The following is a 23,970-nucleotide window of genomic DNA, read 5'->3' as shown; positions in this document are numbered from 1 at the left end:
GCTCTTTATAGTAGAAAAAAGAATCAATATTTGACTCCAAGCCAATTTTCTTAAGTTATGCACACTGCCCAGAAGGGGCTCACATTCTTCAGGGGAAACAGCAATATAAACAGAAACTAATGAAGACTCTTTCACATGTGGCTGTACATTTTTCCCAACACAGTTTGTTGAAGAGAATTTTTATTTTTTTAAAGATATTATTTATTTGAGAGAGAATGAGTGAGAGAGAGCATGAGAGAGGAGAAGGTCAGAGGGAGAAGCAGACTCCCCAAGGAGCTGGGAGCCCGATGAGGGACTCGATCCTGGAAGTCCAGAATCATGACCCAAGCCGAAGGCAGTCACTCAACCAACTGAGCCACCCAGGCGCCCTTGAAGAGACTTTCTATAAAAGATTTATTTATTTATTTATTTGAGAGAGTGTGAGAGAAATCAGGGGGAAGGCAGAGGGAGAGATAATCTCAAGCAGGCTCTCCTCTCCCCATCAGTCCAGAGCCTGATGGGGATCTCCATCCCACGACCAGGAGCTCATGACCTGAGCCCAAACCAAGAGTCGGACTTTCAACTGACTGAACCACCCAGGCACCCTGAGACTGTCTTTGTCCCACTCAATATTCTTTCCTGCTTTGTCAAAGATTAGTTGACCATATGCTTGTGGGTTCATTTCTGGGTTTTCTATTCTCTTCAATTGATCTTTGTGTCTGTTTTTGTGCCAGCATCATACTGTCTTGATTACTACAGCTTTGTAATATAACTTAAGGTCCAGAATTGTGATGCCTCCAGCTTTTCTTTTCTTTCTTTCTTTCTTTCTTTTTTAAATTTCTTTTCAGTGTAACAGTATTCATTGTTTTTGCACCACACCCAGTGCTCCATAAAATACGTGCCCTCCCTAATACCCACCACCTTGTTCCCCCAACCTCCCACCCCCCACCCCTTCAAGACCCTCAGGTTGTTTTTCAGAGTCCATAGTCTCTCATGGTTCACCTCCCCTTCCAATTTCCCTCAACTCCCTTCTCCTCTCCATCTCCCCATGTCCTCCATGTTATTTGTTATGCTCCACAAATAAGTGAAACCATATGATAATTGACTCTCTCTGCTTGACTTATTTCACTCAGCTTCATTTCTTCCAGTCCCGTCCATGTTGCTACAAAAGTTGGGTATTCATCCTTTCTGATAGAGGCATAATACTCCATAGTGTATATGAACCACATCTTCCTTATCCGTTCGTCCATTGAAGAGCATCTTGGTTCTTTCCACAGTTTGGCGACCATGGCCATTGCTGCTATAATCATTGGGGTATAGATGGCCCTTCTTTTCACTACATCTGTATCTTTGGGGCAAATACCCAGTAGTGCAATTGCAGGGTTATAGGGAAGCTCTATTTTTAATTTCTTGAGGAATCTCCACACTGTTCTCCAAAGTGGCTGCACCAACTTGCATTCCCACCAACAGTGTAAGAGGGTTCCCCTTTCTCCACATCCTCTCCAACATACATTGTCTCCTGTCTTGCTAATTTTGGCCATTCTAACTGGTATAAGGTAGTATCTCAATGTGGTTTTAATTTGAATCTCCCTGATGGTTAGTGATGATGAACATTTTTTCATGTGTCTGATAGCCCTTTGCATGTCTTTATTGGAGAAGTGTCTCTTCATATCTTCTGCCCATTTTTTGATATGATTGTCTGTTTTGTGTGTGTTGAGTTTGAGGAGTTCTTTATAGATCCTGGATATCAACCTTTTGTCTGTACTGTCATTTGAAAATATCTTCTCCCATTCTGTGGGTTGCCTCTTTGTTTTGTTGACTGTTTCCTTTGCTGTGCAGAAGCTTTTGACCTTGATGAAGTCCCAAAAGTTCATCTTCGCTTTTTTTTCTTTTGCCTTTGGAGATGTATTTTGAAAGAAGTTGCTGCAGCTGATATTGAAGAGGTTACTGCCTATGCTCTCCTCTAGGATTCTGATGGATTCCTGTCTCATGTTGAGGTCTTTTATCCATTTTGAGTTTATCTTTGTGTATGGTGTAAGAGAATGGTCGAGTTTCATTCTTCTACATATCAGCTTTGCTTTTCTTTTTCAAAATCACTTTGGCTATTCAGGGTCTTTTGTGGTTCCATACAAGTTTTAGAATTGTTTATTCTAGTTCTGTGAAAAATGCTGATGTTATTTTCTTAGGGATTGCATTAAATGTGTAGATTCCTTTGCAAAAGAATGAAACTGGACCACTTTCTTACACCATAAATAAAAGTACACTCAAAATGGATGAACGTATAGATTGCTCTAGGCAGCATAGACATTTTAACAATGTTTTTTCTCTCAATCCATGAGCATGGAATGTTTTTCCATCTTTTAGTGTCTTCAGTTTCTTTCATGAGTGTTTTGTAGTTTCTTGAGTATAGATCCTCTTTTGTTAAGTTTATTCCAAGGTATCTTGTGTTTTTTGGTGCTATTGTAAATGGAATCAATTCTCTAATTTCTCTTTCTACAAATTACATTGCCAGGGTATAAGAAAGCAACTGATTTCTGTACATCATTGTATCCTGCCACATTACTGAATTGTTACATGGGTTCTGGTAATTTGAGGGTGGAGTCCTTTGCATTTTCCACATAAAATATAATGTCATCTGCGAAGAGAGAGAGAGAGTTTGACTTCTTCTTTGACAATATGAATACCTTTTATTTATTTTTGTTGTCTGATAGCTGTTGCTAGGACTTCTAGTGCTATGTTGAACAGTAGTGATGAGACTGGGCATCACTGTTGTGTTCCTGATCTTCAGAGTGCTGGAGCAAAGACACCTAAAGTTTGTATGGAGCCAGAAATGACCCTGAATCACCAAGGAAATGTTGAAAAAGAAAAACTATACTGGTGGCATCACGTTGTCTGATTTCAAGCTATGTTACAAAGCTGTGATCACTAAGAGAGCATGGTACTGGCACAAAAGGAGACACATAGACCAATGGAACAGAATAGAAATCCCAGATATGGACCCTTAACTCTATAATCAAATAATCTTTGACAAAGCAGGAAAAGTATGCAATGGAAAAAAGACACTCTCTTCAGTAAATGATGCTGGGAAAATTGGACAGCTATATACAGAAGAATGAAATTCAACTGTTTTTTTACACCATACACAAAGATAAACTCAAAATGGATGAAAGAACTCAATGTGAGACAGGAATTCATCAAAATCCAAAAGGAGAGCATAGCAGGTAACCTCTTTGACATCAGCCACAGCAACTTCTTACTAGACATGTTTCCTGAGGCAAAGGAAACAAAAGCAAAAATAAACTATGGGGACTTCATCAAAATAAAAGCTTCTGCACAGTGAAGGAAACAATCACCAGAACTAAAGGGCAGCCTTTGAGATGATAGAAGATATATGCAAATCACATATCTGACAAAAGGTTAGTATCCAAAATCTATAAAGAACTTACCAAACTCATTACCCCAAAACCCCAAACAGTTAAAAGATGGGCAGAAGACATGAATAGACATTTTTCCAAAGAGGACATCCAGATTGCTAACAGACACAAGAAATGATTTTCAATATCACTCATCATCAGGGAAATGCAAATCAAAACTATAATGAGAGATCACCCTACACTTGTCAGAATGGCTAAACTTAACAATACAGGAAACAACAGGTGTTGGTGAGAATGCAGAGAAAGGGGTACCCTCCTGCTATTGGTGGGAATGCCAACTGGTGCAGCCACTCTGGAGAACATTATGGAAGTTCTTCAAAAAGTTAAAAATAGAACTACCATATGATCCAGCAATCCTGCTTCCGGGTATATAGTCAAAGGAAATGTAAACAAGATATCAAGAAGATTATCTGCACTCCCATGTTTATTGCAGCATTGTTTACAATAACCAAGATATGGAAGCAATGTAAGTGTTCATCAATGGATGAATGGGTAGCAAAGATGTGATAATGGAATGTTATTCTGCTATGAGAAAGAAGGAAATTCTGACATTTGTAACAACGTGGTTGGACCTTAAAGATATTCTGTTAAGTGAGATAAGCCAGACAGAGAGAGACAAATATCATATGACATTATTTATATGTAGAATGTGAAAAGACTAGACTGAGGAACAAAGAGTAGAATTGTGGTTATCAGGGACTGGAAGGTGGTAGAATTGGGGAGATAGTGTTAAAAGGTACAAAGTTGCAGCTAGTAAATAAGTAAGTTCTGGAGATCTAATGTACAGCATAGTGACTTACCTTTTCACTTTCTTGGTGGTGTTACTGTCAGAAACATTTTTCGTCTTAATGAAACCAAATTGATCTTTTTTTCCCTTTTGTTACTTGTGTTATATCTAAGAAACATTGCCTAATTTCAGGTCACATTAATACCTAATAATTTAAGGTCATGTTTTCTTTTAAGAGTTTTATAGTTTTAACCCACATTTATGTGTTTGACCTATTTTAGGTTAGTTTTTGTATATGGTGTGAATTAGGAGTCCAATTTCATTCTTTTACATGAAGCTGTTTATTTATACCAGCATCAGTTTTTGAAAAGGTTATTCTTTCCCCATTGAATGATCTCATCACTCTTATTGAAAATCAGTTTGCCATAAATGTATGCATTTATATCTGGACTCTAAGTTCTATTCCATATATCTATATCTATATCGATATCTATATCTATCTATCTATTTATATATATCTCCATATGCTAGTACCACACTGTCTGGATTACTGTTTCTTTGTGGTAAGTTCAGAAATCAGGATGTAGAAGTCCTTCAATTTTTTCTTCTTTTAAAAGATTGTTTTGTCTATTCTTGGCTCCTTGTATTTGCATATGAATTTTAGGATCAGCTTTTCCATTTCTGAAAAGTCAGTTAGGATTTTTGATAGGAATTGAATCAGACTGCTATAACAAAATACCATAGACTGGGTGCCAATAAACTTAAATTTGTGATAGTTCTGGAGACTAGAAATCCAACATCAGAATAATAACAAGTTGATGTCTGGTGAGAGTTCTCTCCTTGGGCCATAGATGTCTGCCTTCTCACTGTTTCTTCACATGGGAGAGAGAAAAACAGAAAGAGAGAGTGAGAAAGAGAGAGAGAGATCTTTTCCTTATAAGGCCATAGTCTTTCATCTGATTACAGCCTGATCCTTATGACCTCATTTGACCTTAACTCCCTCCTAAAGACCCTACTTTCAGGTACAGATACAGTCACATTAGGGGTTAGGGCTTCACTATACAAATTTTAGGGGAACACAACTCAGTCCATAGCAGGGAGTATGACATCTTAACAATATTAAGGCTTCCAATCCATGAACATAGGATACCTTTCCATTTATTTAAGTATTTTTAAATTTCTTTCAACAATGTTTTATAGTTTTCAATGTTTAAGTCTCATTCCTTTTTTTGTTTCATTCCTTTATTTTCTCTAAGTATTTTAGGGGGTTTGGTGCTATTGTGAATGGATTGCTTTTGTAATTTCATTTCGGATTCTTATCATTAGTTTTGATTGATATTTCTATATTGATCCTGTATCTTGTAACATTGGTGCACTCTCTTATTTGTGCTAAAAGCTTTTTAGTATTTGACATATAAGATCATGTCCTTTGTGAATATATAGTTTCAGTTCTTCCTTTCCGAGCTGTTACAACCATTTCACATTTCTCTGTTTTGTTCTTGTTAATCTCTTCCTGTCCTCTCCTTCTTATTATTTTATTATCTTTTGGGATTTTTATTTTAATTTTACTGTTGAATTTGTAGTTATTCTTTTTTTAAAGTGAGGTTTAATTTACATATGACATTATGTTAGTTTGGGGTGTACAACATAATGATTCAATGTTTGTATGTATTGTGAAATATCACCACAATAAATCTAGTTAACATTCAACCTTGTATGTAGTAGTTATTCTTTATTAAATTTTTTATAGGGTTGCCCTATGGATTTCAACATTCATTCATAACTGCCACAGTATAGTTATAATTGCAAAGTACTACTTCACTTAAAAAAATAGAAATCTTGTAACCTTATAAACTTATATCTCACCAACATTTCTTTTTATCAGTTATATTTTCCCTTCAGCCACAAGAACTTAACCATTTATTATACTGAAGATATGAATGCTCATAGTTTTTGTTTATTTGCAAATATCCATATTTCACCTTCATTATTGAAAATACTTTTTTTGGATATAGGTAGAATTCTGGGCAGAGATTTTTTTCTTTCAGCATTTTAAAGATGTCCTACTTTCTTCTGATTTACATGTTTCTGATAAGAAGTTAGCTGTTAATCAGATTTTTGTCCTCCTCTAAATAATATGTTGGTTTTTTTATTTTAAGATTCATTCTTTATCTTTCACTTTTAATAAGTTAAATATTATTTGCTTTGCCTCAACTTGGGCCTTTTTGTTTTTCTGCTTATTTCTCATTGAATAATTTGAATTTGTAAATTTCTGCCTTTTATCAAATAATCTATCTTCAGGTTCACTTATTCCTCCTTCCATCTTCTCTGTTCAATTTATGTCTATCCTATAATTTTTTATTTCATAAATTGCATTTTTGGTTCTAGAATTTCCATCTTTATTTAAAATCAATTAATTAGCATGTAGTATACTATTAGTTAGAATTTCCATCTTTTTTTAAAATTTTATTTTATTTTTTCAGTGCTCCAAGATACATTGCTTATGCACCACACCCATCCTTTAAAAAATCATTGCAGTATCTCATCATTTCCCATTTCTGTACTGTAATTTCATGCATTGAAAGCATGTTTTGTTTTATACTTTATTGAAGTTAATTGTTGCTGTTGGTTAAACTGTGTCTTCCTCAAAATTTCTTCTCTCTCTCTCCTTATTTTTTTTTCTTTTGAGAGAGAGAGAGAGAAAGAGCATGGATGGGGGGGAGGTGTACAGAGAAAGAGGGGGAGAGAGAATCCTAAACAGGCTTCACACTCAGCACAGAGCCTGATGTGGGGCTTAATCCCACAACCCAGAGATTATGACCTGAGTTGAAACCAAGAGTACAATGCTTAACTGACTGAGCCATGCAGGTGACAGGTGACCCTCTCCCTCAAAACCTCTGTAGTGAAGTTCTAACTCCAAGCACTTAAGAATGTGATCCTATTTGGAAATAGGATCATGGAAGATATAATTAGTTTAAATGAAACTGTGCTGGAGTAGGGTGGGCCCTTAATTCAATATGACTGGTGTCCTTACAAAAAGGAGAATTTGGACACAGATAAACACACAAAGGGTTAAGGCTATGTTGAAGATAACAGGCAGAAATTAGAATGAAGCTTCTACATGCCAAGGAATGGCAAAGATTTCCAGTAAATTACCAGAAGCTAGAGGAGAGGCATGGAAAGATTCCCCACTGCCCTCCGAAGAACTAGCCTTCCTGACACCTTGATCTTGGACTTCTAGCCTCCAGAACTGTGTGGCAATAAACTTCTGTTGTTTAAGCCATCAAGTTTGTGATACCTTTTAGAGCAGCCCTAGCGAACTATTGCAATTATAATAATTAATTTAAAAGCCTTGTTCGTTAATTCTGAGGTGTGGTTCATCTTAGTATTGGACTCAATTGATTTTTGTTTCTCTTGAGAATGTGTTTTATTGAACTGATTTTTCCTGTATCAGGTAACTTGCATATTATGCATGCTAAGTAGTAGAGATTATGGGCTATATTCTTTTTCTCTTATGAATATTATTTGGTTGATTTTAGCTGGTAATTTCCTTGGCTGGGATTGAACTTCAGACTTTGTTTCTTGTGTCTGTTCAGGACTTTTGTCTGAGCTGAGTTGCTTTGAGTCTCCTTTGAGTCATCCAGAGATATGGGTAGATAGAGTTTGGGATTCCCTCTCTGGCTCTTTCCTTTTCAAGACTATAGTAAGAACTTATGCCTACAGTTTTCCATGTTCTCCTGCCGTGTGAAGGTGATTTCCCCATCGGTATGTTTGCTGCTGTTCATTCCCTAGTAACTTCAGGTAGACTTTTTTCTTTTCCGGTTTTGTCATCGCCTTCTGCTTGTGTGTGTGTGTGTGTGTGTGTGTGTAAATCTTAGTCCATCATGTCCGGAAACCAGTCTCCTCACCGTCATTTTTGAGGGATATTTTCATTAGATGTGAAATCCATTAATTCATTTATTCTTTCTTTCTTTCAAGATTTTATTTATTTGAGAGAGAGACGAGAGGGAGAGAGAGAGAGAAGAGGAGCCCTAGAGAGGGGCAGAGAGTGACTCCCCAGTGAGCAGGGAGCCTGAGGTAGGACTCCATCCTAGGACTCTGGGATCATGACCTGAACCAAAGGCAACTGCTTAACAGACTGAGCCCTTTCCCCACTCCAGCCCCCAGGCACTCTAGATGTGAAATTCTTGGTTGAAAAAATTTTCTTCCTTTAGCACTTCAAATGTAGCATCCCATTTTCTTCTGGTTTGCATAGTGTCTGAGAAATCTGTTGTACTTATTATCTTTGTCCCTCTAGGCCCTTTTTTTTTTTTTTTTTTTTTTTTACTGGCTGCTTTAAAGAGTTTCTTCCTTATCACTGGTTCTCAGCAAGTTGATTGGTGAGTGTTAGGGGTGTGTGTTCATTTTGCTTAGGGTTTACCAAGGTTCTTAGAACTATAAGATGGGGTTCTCATCAAGTTTGGAAAGCATCCCAGATATAAGGGGACGACTTCAAATTGGGCAGATGGGACAGTGTGCCTTTCATTGGAACAGCCAGTAGGACAGGCAGGAGTGGATGGGGGAAGGAGTGGGGCTCCTGAGGCAGTGACTTGGGGCTAAGAAAGAGGATAAAGAAAGAGCCAAGGAACCGTGTGGTGTGGAAGGCTGGGGTGGAGCCTGAAGTAGGGACCGGAGGAGAAAATTAATAGGGATAAAGTAATCCCTACTAGAGGTGGGACAGGAAGATGCAATAATGATGCAGAAAGAGAAGGTCGACCTGCAGGAGAGAGCCAGGTCAAAGAAAGACCGAAGAGATTAAAAGGGCACACATCTTCGGAGGAAGGCAGCTAAGAAGGTCTGGATACTGATTCAGAGAAGGGAAGAAGAAATAGATAATGTACGAGTGGGTGAGGATGAGAGGAGGGTGGAAAATGGAAGAAAGAACCACGTCTGGATGTTCAGGGCACAGTAGCATCCCCAATGGCACCACCACCTGTAACCTGACTCGTCTAATCCAGGAGTGGGGAGAGGGCTTCAGGGGGCAGAAACCGTGGACTTCAGCCCGAGTGTGGGGCGGCTGCCGGGGTCCCGTGTTGGAGGACAGGCAAGGGCGGACTGACAGGATCACTTCTAGCCGCAGTACTTGCTCGTGCGCCCGCGTTTAGGGGATGAACCTCTTTGACTCAGGCGGGAGGCCCAGGGGCGCACCCAGCAAGGCAGAGAGAAACGGCGGAGGAATGAGGGCCCTGGGGGCGTGGTGGGGTAGTGGGGACACTGGCTGAGATGGGGAAGGTGCAGGAAGCCCCCAAGCAGAAGGGCTGGCGGGCGTGGGAAGTGCCTGGATGCCTGGCCCAGGGTCGTAAGAAGGATCGGACGGGGAGTGAAGGAGCGTAGGGAAGCGGAGGGATTGGGGAGATCCAGGCTTGGGGTGGTCTGAGGGTGGAGGCTGCGCGGCGGCCGCGCAGGAGTGTTTTGGGGGCGAGAGGTCGACCCGACTAAATCATCCCTGTGGCTTTTCTCTTCTGATTTCCTGGTCCTAGAAGCTGCAGCATCAGAGGGCGATGGGTGAGAACAGGCCTTCGAGGAGCAAAGGGGAGACCAGCGGCAGGCGGTGGAAAGGGCGGGCGCCGGCAGAGGGGCGGAAGTGGTCTAGTCCCAGGCGGGGGAGGGAAGACCCCAGGACACATTTTTTGGCCCTTGGGTCCTTCCCCACGCCTCGGCTGCCTCCCCAAGCGCCAGCCGGGCGAAACGGGCACTGAAGCAGCGCCAAGCCAGGGCTGGCCTCGCCGAGCGAAAGCGGGATGGAAGGGCGGGAGCCAAGGCCGAAGGGGCGGACGCAGGGTGGCGTCTCGCGCCCCATAAAGGGGCCGCGGAGACGGCGCTCTCCTTTGCGCGAGCAGCAGCCACCGGCGGGGAACACGGCGCGATGCCCCTTCCCTGCCAGCAGAGCCCGGTGCTGGCAGGCAGCGCCACTCTGGCCGCCCTGGGGGCACTGGTCCTGTACCTGGCGAAGCCCTCCGGCTATGGGAAGTACTCGGAGAGCCTACTGCCCACCGCTACCCGCCTGCCCGCCCGCGCCGCCTGGTTCCTGCAGGAGCTGCCCTCCTTCGCGGTGCCCGCGGGGTTCCTCGCCCGGCAGCCGCGCTCGCTCTTCGGCCAGCCTGCGACGGTGCTCCTGGGCCTCTTCTGCGCACATTACTTCCACAGGTAGCGTTTGTCCCCCGCGGGCGCGGCGCCCGGCCAGGTTCCCAGGGTCCAGGAGCGCGGCGCACCCGGGATCGCAGACCGGAGCGCGGAGCCGCGTTCCAGGGGGGCCAGCGGCGCGGCAGGGCTGCTGGCTGGACGCCGGGCAGGCGGGGAGCCGTCGCGGGGCAGACGCCTCCCGCACTTTCCCGGCCCCGCGCGCCTCTCCTGCCGGTTCCAAACGCTCTGGCTGCTGCGGGGAAGGAGATGGAGCGGGAGGGAGGCGAGCCGGCCGGCTCAGGCTGGGCAGACTGTTCTCCTCCCCAATTCCGCCCGCGCCGACACCTGCGGCGGCTCGCCATCTCGCTTCCATCGCCCTTCCATCTCCCTTCCCCTTTCCTTTGTAGGGCGGGGGCAGGCTAGTTCTGGGAGCCCGAGAGAGTCCACGTCTGGGCATCTCTCGGAGAACACCCGGCTCAGACGGTCGAGAACTTAATCTTTGCGGTTCGGAGGGAGGTGGGCAGAGTCTGACACGGACTCCCACGGTGGGAGAGAGAAGGGGATGGGAACCCACCGGCTTGAGAGAGAACCCTACTTCTCAGCACCCCTCCCCGCAAAGGCGCGGCGCTCACCACCACTCCTCTACCTGGCCGGTTCCCTGGGACGTAAGCGGGAAGGAGTCGAAGTTAATGTAGAATTCAAATGCTCCTAATTTAAGAATCCCAATCAAGAATCCAGGACAGCTTTGCCTTCTGCTCTAAGGAAAGACTGGAAAGAACCCAAAGGCTCTCGAAGAATGACTGTAGACCCTCGAAAAAGACTCTCAGGGGAAGGGAAGAACACCTGAGTATAAGTCGCCTGTAGTGTCCAGGCAGTTGTTGTAGCCCCAGTGTAACCGTGTGAGATCTGTGTTGATGATGCCCGCTTTGTAGACTAAGAAACCGAGGCTGAGTGAGGGTCAGTGGCTGAAGGTGATGCAGCTAGTGCCCAGCCACGTTCCAATCTAAGACCGTGAAACTCCACCGTTCAAGACGTTTTCATTGCCTTAAGCAGGCAGAGAAACTCCATGCAAGAAGAGTCTATGACAGAGAAAAGTTGCCAAACCAAGTCAAGAAGAACCAGAAGCACAACCTTATTTTGAGTAGAGAATTTCCAAGATCAAAAGATCAAGGAAATCTAGATTAGAAATTAAGGTAAAGAATTCTGGCAGCTGCAAGGCACCGTTCTTTTTCATCAGGATGCCTCATTTCAGGAGAAGTAGAGAAATAAATTTTAACCTGTCTTACTTTCTGGATCTTCTTTATTGGTCAAGATTTCGTATTTATTCAATGTGAACCAAATGTTCATTCTTTTAAAAAGATGAGTATTGGCAAGCAATAAGAACTAAAATTTCCGAAATGGGTGTCCTTTCTGCAAGTATCTATCAAAAGTCTGTTGTGGAGAAGGTGCAGTCTTAATGAACAACCATATTATCTTACCCAAATTTAAGTGGCTTAATTTGTACAGAAAAAAAAAATGTTGGGTGCTGGAATTAAGAGACTAACTTTTCATTTCATAGTTTTTGGAACCAACTTTTGGCAAAAAACATGATTCTATCAGACTATTAGTTTTATCTTCAAATAACACCTGTCAGTACCATAAACAGTATTTTTGAGGTCATTTCATCTTAAAGTAATGATTAGTGTTTTCTGATGGTCCTATTAACATAATTTTCAGACTTGTTTTTAAAATTAAAAGTCACTGTGTACAACAAATGATGACCAATCAGTACATTAAAAAAAAAAAAAAGAAAAGAAAACACCCAAGGAAGTAATTACCCATAAAATGAGTATCAACATACTGTCCATCTTCTTCAGAGGAAAATTTACAATGTAAGTTAAGGATCTGGGGATTGATTCTGATTGAGGGAAAATTGCCCACTGAATTTAACTGTTTCTGAGACATGAAGATGTGATGTTTGCTCACCTTTCCCTCTTGTGTGAACTCTTTCTTGGAGACCACTGGAGTACTGGATCTGTTATTTTGAGTGCTTATGGGTTATTATGCTCTGCTGAACAACTTTTTGTGAATTATCTACTAATTCTCATACCAACCTGTGTAGATAGGTACTATTTTCATCCCCACTTTGCAGGCGACAAGCTACAGGGAAGAAAGGTTAAAAAATCTGCCCAAGGTCACACACAGTAACTTGGGGAACCGTAGTTCAGACCCAGGGGGTTTGAATTCAGATCTTAGGCTCTTAGCTACCAAGATAAACTGTTCTATACTTTTTCTTGCCTCCTTGTCTTTGCCTTTAAAGAAAAAAAAACTATATTTAGGCTTAAAATTAATATTTTTTAAATTCTGAAAATAATAAATGTTGACTTAAGAAAAAGTAGGAAAACACCCATAATTTCAACACCTAAGTATATCAGTGGTTAATGTTTTGGACATTTCCCTCAAGGCTTTTATTTTTCTTAGTAGATTTTTATACAGGCTGGTTATATGGATATATTTAGTTTTGTTCTGTTTGGTTACCTAATATTTTATAATAAGTGTTTTCTTTCATTCATTAGAATCTTTGTAAGTACAATCTTAATGGCTGCATATGATTTCATCTCATGTAAAAACAATAATTTACCTATCCATTAATTTATAGTTGGGCATTTAATTTGCCCCCTTATTTTATAGGGGGAAGCTAGGTGAAAGTGCATTTTTGCAACCTAAATTCTATTCAGAAGTTAGGTGTGTTTTTCAGTTGAGATTCCCAGAAGTAGTTCAAAGCCTATGAGGCTTTGAGGCTTTGAGCCTATGAGGCTTGAGGAGTCATGTGGCTTGATAAATGAGGGTACATTAAGAAAAAAGCATCAGGCCCTCTTCTGTAAATTGCTGTGACACAGAGACCAAGATGAAGAGACAAGAGATCAGGAGGAAGGCTGGCACAGGTGTGGCTTAGACTCTTGCAAAATTTTCTTTCAGGACTGTTCAGAACAGCAGTGTGTTCTATTGGATAGTAGTTAAAACTCTGCACTTTTCTGGGTACAAAGGTGCCTCCCAGAATTTAAGTTCCACAAGGCCAAGGATTTTTGTGTCCTCTCTTCATGATTGTGTTCCTAGTGTATAGAAAAGCGCCGGTGCCTAATTAATACTCACTAAATTTGTTGAATGCATGAATGAATTCTACCTCTGACATTGGTACAGGCGGTTGGATTATGGGAGAGCCAGTGATTACTTAGAAATCACTGAGATTGCATGGCTAGCTCAACTGACATAATTCTCCTCCCTTCAGAATCTATTGTTGTGAATGTTCGGATGGTCTAGCCACATGAAAATGATTGCTATGTAAGCATATTGTCTAATCCCACTGCCAAAGTTGTTCCAAGTCAGAGTTATCTCTTGTTAGCCTTGCCTGCAGCCCTGGAATGATCCTTTGCTAACACTCTCTGCTTGATTCTCCTTTTCCCAAGAAGTCTTTGTGTCCTGTGCAATGACCATCACACCACCTATGACTGTGGTGGTCGTTGTCTCTTTCAAGACTTGGATGTGACCTTGGTATTTAGCTGAAGAAGGAAAAGAAACATGTTTTCACACAAAAAAGGAGATTTTATTGTGAAAAGTTTCTTGCGGAGTGACTTTTCATGATGTGTATCCCGAAGCACAGTGTAACACACATATTAGAGTTGGTCTGAATTCAGATCTTTCCTGGGGTTTAGATGTTGAAACAGATGACCTTTCCTAATTAGCCAGGTAAAATGATGGCTTCCATAAGATGCATTTTTGCTTTATTGGATAGTTCATTCTCCAGCAGCATGAATTCTTCCTTATTCTTCAAAACTCAGATCAGGATCACTTCCTCCAAGGAGCCTTCTCTGAATCCCTTCTCTGCTGTAAATCCAAGTGTGATACCATTCCTTGGGCTTTCATAGCAGCCAGTGTGGCCTTCTAGGATACACTTCACACTTGGGACCATAATTATCTGCTCTATGGAAACTCCATCTTCATCTGTCCAGCCTCCTCATTTTACGAAGTAAAGCACCAAGAGGTTTAGTCAATTAGGGGCAAAGAAGAGGTTGGAATTTGAGTCCCCTGATGGGCCTCGTCAGTGCTTCTCCAATCTTGGAAGAGATGCTGATGTCTGAACTATTCAGAAGTAATCAAACCTCATGAAGGAAACAAACAGATGGTTGCCTGAGGAGGAGGTGGGTAGTCGATGGGCAAAATGAGTGAGGAGTGAAGGGGAATGGGAAATATAGGCTTTCCCTAACGGATGACTAAGTCATGGGGTGGAAAAGTACAGCACAGGAAATACAGTCGATGGTATTATGATAGCATCATATGGTTACAGTCGCTAACACTGTGGTGAGCGTAGCCTAATATATAAATTTGTCAAAGCACTATGTTGTACACCTGAAACTAATGTAACATTGTGTGTCAATGATACTTAAATTAAAACAAGAGAGAGAAATGTGTCTTTAAATATAAAACAAACTCATAGAAACTAAAAAACAAACAAACAAACAAAACCCTCCAAAAACCTCATGGAGAAAATTACTCATTGGCTAAGAATCAGAATATTGACTGATGCTTATAACAGAAACCACCTAGACAAATTTCTTTTCTTACAGATTGAGAAGAAAGACCATGCAGGATGAGCCACATTCTTGTGGTCGCTTAATTATGTGTTAAAGACATTATGAGGCTTAATTTGATCAAGTAGCATTAACTGAAAGATTCTTTAGCATGAGGGTTAGCAAACTTTTTCTGTAGAAAAGCCATACAGAGGCATACAGAGGACTACTGTTCTCTGATACTGTAGCATGAAAGCAGCCACAGATAATATATGCACAGATGAATGTGGTTGTGTTCCAATAAAACTTTATTTACACAAACAGGGAGTGGGCACTATTTGGACTATGGCCCACAGTTCCTGCCAGCCCTTCCTTAAGAAAACCATGAATGGCATAGCTTTCTAATTAGTAAATTGATGCATTCCTGGCAGTACTATAATACAATTTTGTTAAATCCTATAACAAACCAGTGGGCCAATTCTAGAATATTTCTGGTCCATTTCAACAGGAAATTGGTAGTAACATCATTTTCTGAGAATTCTCAGGTTCCAAGTCCTTTCTCTGAACACTTGTGGGAAATAGAAGGAGTCTTGGAGTTTACATTCTAAATGAGACAACATCATGAGCACATCTTAAAAAAGTAGAGCTCTGTTTGCCAAAAATATAGACAAGCATTAGAGATCTTGGCCATTTCATTTATGCCACATTGAAGAAAAGCTGAAGTTCTTTCTCATAACGTTAAAGTTCTTGCTCATAAACTTTTACCATAACGTTGCTTAAAAAGAACAAATAAGATGAGGAAACAATGATCCAAATTGGTGAAGTGATGTGTGTGAAGTCACATGGCTAGGAAGGGACAGAGTGGGGCTTGAACCCAGTGTCCTGATTCTTTCTCATAGTTCCACATGCTCAGAACTATGCTAGGTCCTGCGCAAGACACCAAAGTACAACACCTTGGCCTCCAGGATGAAGGCAAGAAAGAATCATTATGAATCATTATGTGTCTATCATTCCTTCTGGTGTGAAAGTGGGATTTGGCAATGTCAGTCTGAGAGGCATAGAGCAGATGGGAGGATGCAAATTGAGGAGGACCTATAGGGAGCCACAGTCATGCCACTGAACATGCTGTCTGTGGTGCTTATCTGCGCTTGAGTGTGTACATGGACCAGAGGGCACTCCTCTCTCCCACCCAAGTTCAGAACCAATGGAGAGATAAACCTAGGAATGCAACAAATGACCACCCTTATTAGAGTTCTTTAAAGCTGATTTGGGGCAATGTGGCTTACATATGGGCCTCCTAAGACTGTACCTCAGAAATACTCAGCAGCACTCACAGCTGAACAACCTCGGGCCTTTCCCCAGGGGAGCCTGTTCTGAAAAAGACAGCTGAGTGATAGATGGGCTGAGATGCACACACCTCTTGAGAGGGACTGCTTTTAAGTTTACCAGTCAGGCAATTCACTTCTCCTTCCCTGAGGAGTAATGAGTGGGGGGCAGTGGAAAGGCCAGGAGAGAGATACTCTAATGATGGGCCCTTAGCCAGCAGGAGGGCGGGCATAAATGCTTTCTGTTTCTAGATGGAACAGAAAAGTTGTCTCCTTATGGATTCTTGCCAGAGCCTGGCAACTTGGTTCTGGAGCCTGGGGCCCCTTCCATTCCATTTTTGACTCTCTCCCACATATGGCAATGGGGTCATCAAAATCTGGAATCAAGTTGTTTAAAAGTCGCCGTGCTCAACCCAAGATCCTTTAATAAGAGCTCAGCATAGGAGCTCTAAATTTAAAAACCCTCTGAACTAGGGCCAACAGTGCAATTTGCCTTCCATTTGGTTAGAGAAGGGAAAAAAGAAAGGGAAACCAATATTTATTAGGCTCTGGATGTTCCAGGAATTATGTTACATGATTTACATTGGTTATCTTATTTTGTCTTTGGAGACAACCACTATCATTAATGCTATTTCACAAAAAACTGCACTCCATCTGACCACAGTGATTGGTTGGGGTGAGTGGGAGTGATGGGCTGGCACTTGAGCTGTCCTCAAAGCATGTTCTATCCCACACTTGGGGGTGGGAATGTGATGGTCAGTCAGGAAAAGGGGCCTGATGACCTGTGACCTAAAATTGCCCAGTGCTTCAGATACTCTGACTTGGAATGCTCCTCTTCCTTTTAATACCAAATATCTTTTGAATATATGCCATAATAGCTAATCCTACTATCCAAACCTTAATCAGGTTCCATGACCTTTTCAAAATTTTTCTATTATACTTGGGTTATGTGTTCAAGGCTGATCCTAGAAGTTAGCATGAAGAAAATAGGTAATATGCTTTTGACATTTTTCTATCTGATGTGAAACACGCTGTGTTCCTTTTCTGAGTGTGGTGTCTATTTCTCTCTCATGTCCTTATCTGCTCTCTTTAACAACAGTACAATGCCTCACTTCAGTCTCTCAGTGAATGTTCTTTACTTGCCCAAAGTTACATATCTGATAAACAATTCTAAGTATTAGAGTATTGGATCCTTTGTTTTTATATTATTGAGTTTCAAAAGTTCTTTGTATATTCTGGATACAAATCCTTTACCAGGTATATGCTTTGCAAGTATTTTCTCCCAGTCTGTGTGCCTTTTATTTTTCATTCTCCTGATCATGTCTTTTGAAAAGCAGAAGTTTAAAATTTTGATGCTATCCAAGTTTTCTATTTGTTTTTGTGCTTTTGGTGTCATATCAAAGAAATCTTCACCTAATCTTAGGTCATGAGGGTTTTCTCTTAGTTTCCTTATAAAAGATTTATAGTTTTGGGTTTTACATTTATGTATATGATTCACCTTGAGTTAATCTTTTTTATATGGGGGAAGGGCAGAAGGAGATGGAGAGAAAGAATCTTCAGCAGGCTTTACGCCTCACATGGAGCCCGACATGGGGCCCAGTCTCACAATCCTGAGATCATGACCTCAGCTGAATTCCAGTCAGACCCCTAACTGACTGAGACACCCAGACATCCTGAGTTAATTTTTATGTAGTGGTAGAAGTATGAATCAAAGTTCTTCTTTTGTGTATGGATATCCATTTGTTTCAGTATCATTCATTGAAAAGACTGTTCTTTCTTTAATGAATTGCTTTTGCATCTCATGGTATTAACAGATACTTCAATAAAGAAAACATAAAGGCAAATAAAAGCATGAAAAGATGCTCAACATCATTAGGCATTAGGGAAATGTAAATGAAAGCAAAATGGGATACCAGTATGCAACCACTGGAATGGCTGAAATTAAAAAGTCTTACCATACTAATTCACCTACATCATTGACGGGAATGTACAATGGCAATCACTTCGAGAACACTTTGACAGTCTCTTAAAAAATTTAAGCATAAATATACCATATGACCTAGCCATTCCATTGTTAGCTACTATCCCAATAAGAATAAAAGCATATATTTATACAGAGATTTGTATGCAAATGTTTATAGTAGCTTTAGTTGTAGCCAAAACCTGGAAACAGCCCAAATGTCTGCCAACAGGTGAATTAGCAAAGAAATTGTGTTGTATCTATTTAATAAAATATTACTCATCAATAAAAATGAATTAACTATTGATGTGTGCTACAACATGGGATGAAATTCAAAATACTCTGGGTAAAAGAAACCAAGCCAAAAAGAGCGCATGCTTTATGATTCCATTTTTTTTTTTAATTCTATGAGCTTGAAATTAACCTAGAGTACCTAAAGTATCAGTGGTTTCCTAGGGAAAAAGAAGGATAGAAATGGGATTATGAAGGGTATTAGCAAACTTTTGGTGGTGATGGATATATTCATGGTTTGAAACCATGATAGTTTCCAAATTTATCAGAGTTCATATTTTAAATACATGTAGTTAATTAATTGTGCCTCAGTAAAGATTAAAAAATACTGTAGGTGGACTAGTGAGAAAATTATATGAATATGTGGCCCTGTGTCACTGAGAATTGCTCTAAGTTTTTGTGAGGCTAACCTGGCAAGTTTTAATAATAGCTGAAAAACTGTACACTTTTTTGTTTGTTTGTTTTTTGGCTCAGGAATTTCATTTAGGGGAAATTCTCAAGGGAAATAATCTAAAAGAAAGAAATCAGTTTATATAAAGTTATAGTGTTACTATTCAGAACTGTGAAACAGTGGAAGTTATTTAAATGCTCTATAAATAGGTGATAATAATCAATATGATTGAATGTCATGTATAGTTAAAAATATTAGTTTTTTGGACATATGATAAAAATAAGTATATAAAATCCTTTAGTGAAAAAAAGAGCATGTAGGTGTGCCTGGGTGGCTCAGCCATTAGACGTCTGCCTTCAGCCCAGGTCATGATCCCAGGTCCCGAGATTGAGCCTCACATTGGGCCCCCTGCTCAGTGGGGAGCCTGCTCCTCCTCTTCCTTCTCCCCCTGCTTTGTTTCCTCTCTTGCTGTCTACCATATGACCTAGCCATTCCATTGTTAGCTACTATCCCAATAAGAATAAAATAAATAAATAAATAAATAATAATAAATAAATAAAAACTTCTAAAAAAACCCAAACTGTACATGTTAGAATATTTGTTTAAAAAAATAGCACATAAAGAGTACACTCTGAAAAATCCACATTAACATGTATGAGTTAGTATTGGTAATGATTGGAATACAAAATGATGGAAATAGCTGAAACTTCAGGTTTGTGTTTTTCTTTTTTTTTTTAAGAGTCTGATGTGGCGCTTGATCCCAGGACCCTGGGATCATGAGCTGAGCTGAAAGCAGATGCTTAATGGTTTTGCCACCCAGGCACCCCTTTTTAAACAAAATTAAAAAAAAAAAAGATATTATTTATTTATTTAAGAGAGAGACAGAATGAGAAAGAGAGAGAGGGCATGAGTATGGGGGAGAAGCAGAGGGAGAAGCTGACTCCCTGCTGGGGGGAACCCAACATGGGGTTCTGTCCCAGGACCCTGAGATCATGACCTGAGCTGAAGGCAGACACTCAACTGACTGAGCCACCCAGGTGCCGCAGTCAGTGATCTTTTAAAGAGGTTTCAATAATAAAAAAAACTTATGTATTTACTATGTATTTACCCATGTAGTTGCCCCTTGTGATGCTCTTCACTTTTGGGGACTGATCCATATTTATATCTGGTGTTATTTTTTATTTTGCCTGAAGAACTTTATTTCTTTCAGAACAGTACTTTTAGATTTTGTATATCTGAAAATGTCTTTATGTCCCTTTGTTTTTGAAGATATATATTTCTAGGATATAGAACTCTAGAATGACGGTGGTCCTCTTTCAGTGCTTTAAAGATGTAACTCCATTGTCACCTTGCTTGCATTGTCTATAAAAAGAAATCTGCTGTCCTTCATATCTTTGTTCCTCTGTACAGGTGCCTTTTTATCTCTGTCTACTTTTAGTATTTCTTTCTCATCATTTATTTTGAGCAATTTATTATATACTTTGGTATAGTTCTCTTCACGACTTTAGTGCTGGGATTCTTTAAACTCCTTAGATCCATGGATTTAAGGTTTTCATTAAAATTGGACTATTTTTATACATTATTCTTCATTTCCCTGCTTCTCCCTCCTATTGTTCAGAAACTGTGATTACATATCTATTGGGCCCACACATGTATAAAACCATCCCAGAGCACACTGATGCTCCTGTCATTTTTTAAATTCTTTTTTTCAGTGTATTTCATTTTGAGTAGTTTCTATTGCTATGTCTTCAATTCATAGTCTTTTCTTCTGCATTATATTATCTTGTTGATTCCATCTGGGATATTTTCAATTCAGATGTTGTAGTTTTAATCAGTAGAAGTGTGATTTTGGTCTTTCTACTGTCTTCCATGTCTCTACTTAATTTTGTGAACATGTGGAATGTAGTTATAATAGCTGTTTCTTAAAAATTGAAGTTCTTTCAGGTGCACAACATAGTAATTCAACCAGTTCACACATGATGCTGTGCTCACCACAGTGTAGCTACCATCTGTCACCATATAATGTTTTTATAATACCATTGACTATACTTCCTATGCCATACCTTTTATCTCCATGACTTATTCATTCCAAAACTGGAATAGTCATAATTGCTATTTTTAAAAAGATTTTATTTATTTATTTGACAGAGAGAGATCACAAGTAGGCAGAGAGAGAGAGGAGGAAGCAAGCTCCTTGCCAAGCAGAGGGCCTGATGCGGGACTTGATCCCAGGACCCTGAGATCATGACCTGAGCTGAAGGCAGAAACTTAACCCACTGAGCCACCCAGGTGCCCCATATTGCTATTTTAATGTCATTATCTGCTGATGCTAGCATTTGTATCATTTCTGTGTCAGTTTTGATTGATTATTCTTCCAGTTATGGTGAATGTTTTCCCATGTGTTTGCATGCCTGATAATCTTTGATTGGGTGGTCAGGTGTACCTTCTTGTGTGTTAAATATTTTTGTATTCCTATACATATTCTTGAGCTTTACTCTGGGATGCAGTTAAATAACTTGGAAATAATTTGATCCTTTCAGGTCTTGATCTGATTTTTCTAAGTGGTTTTAGAAGAGTGCTAGTAACAGGGCTAATTAATTCTCTCCTATGAGATAAGGCCTTTATGAATATTCTAACAAATGTCCCATGTATTATGACTTTCTACTTCTGGCTCTTAGGAAAGGGCTCTATTCCTGACCATATGTGAGCACTGGGCACTGTTCCCTTTAATCCTTTTCCATCACCCTGTCCTTACATAAGTGCATTAATTAAGGCTCTGCTGAATACTTGAGAAGGATCCTTTGCAGGTCTCTCTGTATTGCTCTCATCTTAATTACTCTGTCCTGAGACTTCTACATGTCTTGATCTAGAATCTCAGTTGTGTTTCCTCAGTGCAGCAAGTCTTCAAACTTCTGAGATCCCCTTCCCTGAAAAAAAAATTCTCTCAAAGAAGTAACCTGGATCAGTTGTTATAAAGCTTACATTATTTTTGTGTGTCTCTCAGGGAATCTTGTCTTTCATTACCTGATATTCAATGTTGTGTAAATCATATTTCATATAATTTGTCTTCTTGTTTTATATTTTTGTTTATCAGCCTGAAGGGTAACTTGTTACCCCATCCTTGGTGGAAACAAAAGTTCCTCTGATGGGTTTTGGCATTTATCTTTGCTAATTTGATAATTTGTAGTGCTTGTTGACATGTTGGTTTTAGTAACCTCTGCTTGTACTCAGTGTTATTTTAAAACTCATTGGTTTGTGTTTCTAAACTTTCTACCACTTTGTTCAGAGTGTTTCTGTCTTAGCTAAGGTTGTTATAACAAAACACCATAGTTGAGACACCTGGGTGGCTCATTTGGTTAAATGTCTGCCTTCAGCTCAGGTCATGATCCCAGGGTCCTGGGATTGAGCTCCATATCAGACTCCTTGCTCATCACGGAGTCTGCTTCTCTCTCTGCTTGCTGCTTGCCCTGCTTATGCTCTCTTTCTCTCTGACAAATAAATAAATAATTAAAAAAAAATCCCACACCATACTCTGGATGCTTATCAACAATAGAAAGTTATTTCTCACAGTTCTGGAGGCTGAAAGTCTAAGATCATGGTGCTAGCAAGACCAGTTTGGGTGATGGCCCTTTTCTGGGTTTCAGATGACTGACATCTTATTGTATCCTCATGTGGTGAAAACAGGATGAGTTAGCTCTCTGGCCTCATTTTGTAAAGGGACTAACCTGTTCATGAAGGTTCAATCTTCAAGACCTCATTACCTTTAAAGGCCCCATCTTCAAATACCATCACATTGTGGAATAGATTTCAACATACGAATTTTGGGGGAACACAAACATTTAGTCCCTAACAGTTTCTTTTTTTTTTTTTCTCCATTATAACCCTATTGCTTTTTCTGTTCTCCGGCTTAATGTACAATGACCTTTAGGTCCCATGTTACAAGTTTCTAAACTTGTGGTGAGCTAAGCATGATAGGAGAATGGTGGCTTCCTTTACAGGAGTTACATGGCTCCATGTCTCTGTTGCTGGCAAGGTGGCCCTAAGACTTTAAGGTGGGGGATAGCGTGGGAGATATCAACAGGAGCATATGAATGACAGGTCTGAAACTTTCACATGGTAAATTCTGCCACAGAGACCTCAGAAACGAATTTTTCTCTTTTCATTAGTGTGAATAATGGAATGGAGATGTAGGAGGAAGATGAACTGAGGGAGATCTGGCAGATCCAGGGCTACTTAGTCCCAGGACAATATTTGTAGAATATATATATGAAAGCAGAAACTTCTCAGAGGTTCTCAGAATGATGGCATATATAGGCCTCATTGTCACATGGCTATATAGAATAGTTTTCAAACAACAAGAGAAGCCCTATAAAGCTAGTCTGCAGTATGAATCCAAAGAGCTGGAATTAGAAAACCAGAAATTTCTTTTTGCAAATAAAGAGAAATAGAGACAAATTGCAGCTTAGGGAAATGATGTGTTTGTGTCCAACAGTGAACGTGCCTTGCCCTGAGCCTACAATAATAGGCTTATTGAACTTTGTGCTTCAAGGTGAAAACCACCCCATGCACCATTTACAATTTGTTTATTTGGTCATGAGCAGTTAGGATGAGTGGTTGAGCTGGTGTGCCTATACAATGCCAAAATCCACCTCAAACTGATCAACTTAAAGAAAAAGAAAAGTTAAACCAGTTATTCAAATTAACCTATCAGTTACTCAGGCCAACAGGTTGATCTGATTCTCTTTGTGTTTTTTACCTTTGAGGGTATAAATAGTGGTCAGTTGTAGTATGTCTTTTGTAAGATGTAGTAACTCAATGATGATTATCTTTCTATCACTCAGATGAACACACAGAATTTCTTAAAACTTTGGTAATTCATCATATATTCAGATTGAACTTCTGTGTAGGGGCAGGAAAAAAGAGAAGGGAGTTCCAGGGTCTCCCAGTACAATCAGGACATAAATATAAAGATATAGGGGAGGAGTCAAGATGGCGGAGAAGTAGCAAGCTGACACTGACAGCTAGCCAGAGATCAGCTAGATAGCTTATCTAAAGATTGCAAACACCTGAAAATCCATCGGCAGATCGAAGAGAAGAATAACAGCAATTCTGGAAACAGAAAAACAACCACTTTCTGAAAGGTAGGACCGGCGG

At 40.2% G+C, this 23,970-nt stretch overlaps 1 protein-coding gene across 1 annotated transcript in view; it reads left to right on the top strand.

The window, feature by feature from the left end:
• The first annotated feature begins 10,017 nt into the window (after positions 1 to 10,017).
• The window catches only part of SRD5A2 (steroid 5 alpha-reductase 2), a 48,839-nt gene continuing 34,886 nt past the window's right edge, over positions 10,018 to 23,970 (top strand). Inside the window, exon 1 of the mRNA XM_059407593.1 lies at positions 10,018 to 10,326. Within this exon, the coding sequence (XP_059263576.1) occupies positions 10,046 to 10,326 (281 nt within the window). The 5' untranslated portion in view covers positions 10,018 to 10,045. The remainder of the gene's footprint in view (positions 10,327 to 23,970) is intronic.

This window comes from Mustela nigripes, chromosome 7 (genome assembly GCF_022355385.1).
Source record: "Mustela nigripes isolate SB6536 chromosome 7, MUSNIG.SB6536, whole genome shotgun sequence".
Lineage (NCBI taxonomy): Eukaryota > Metazoa > Chordata > Mammalia > Carnivora > Mustelidae > Mustela > Mustela nigripes.
This window is presented reverse-complemented; position numbering and strand designations above follow the sequence as displayed.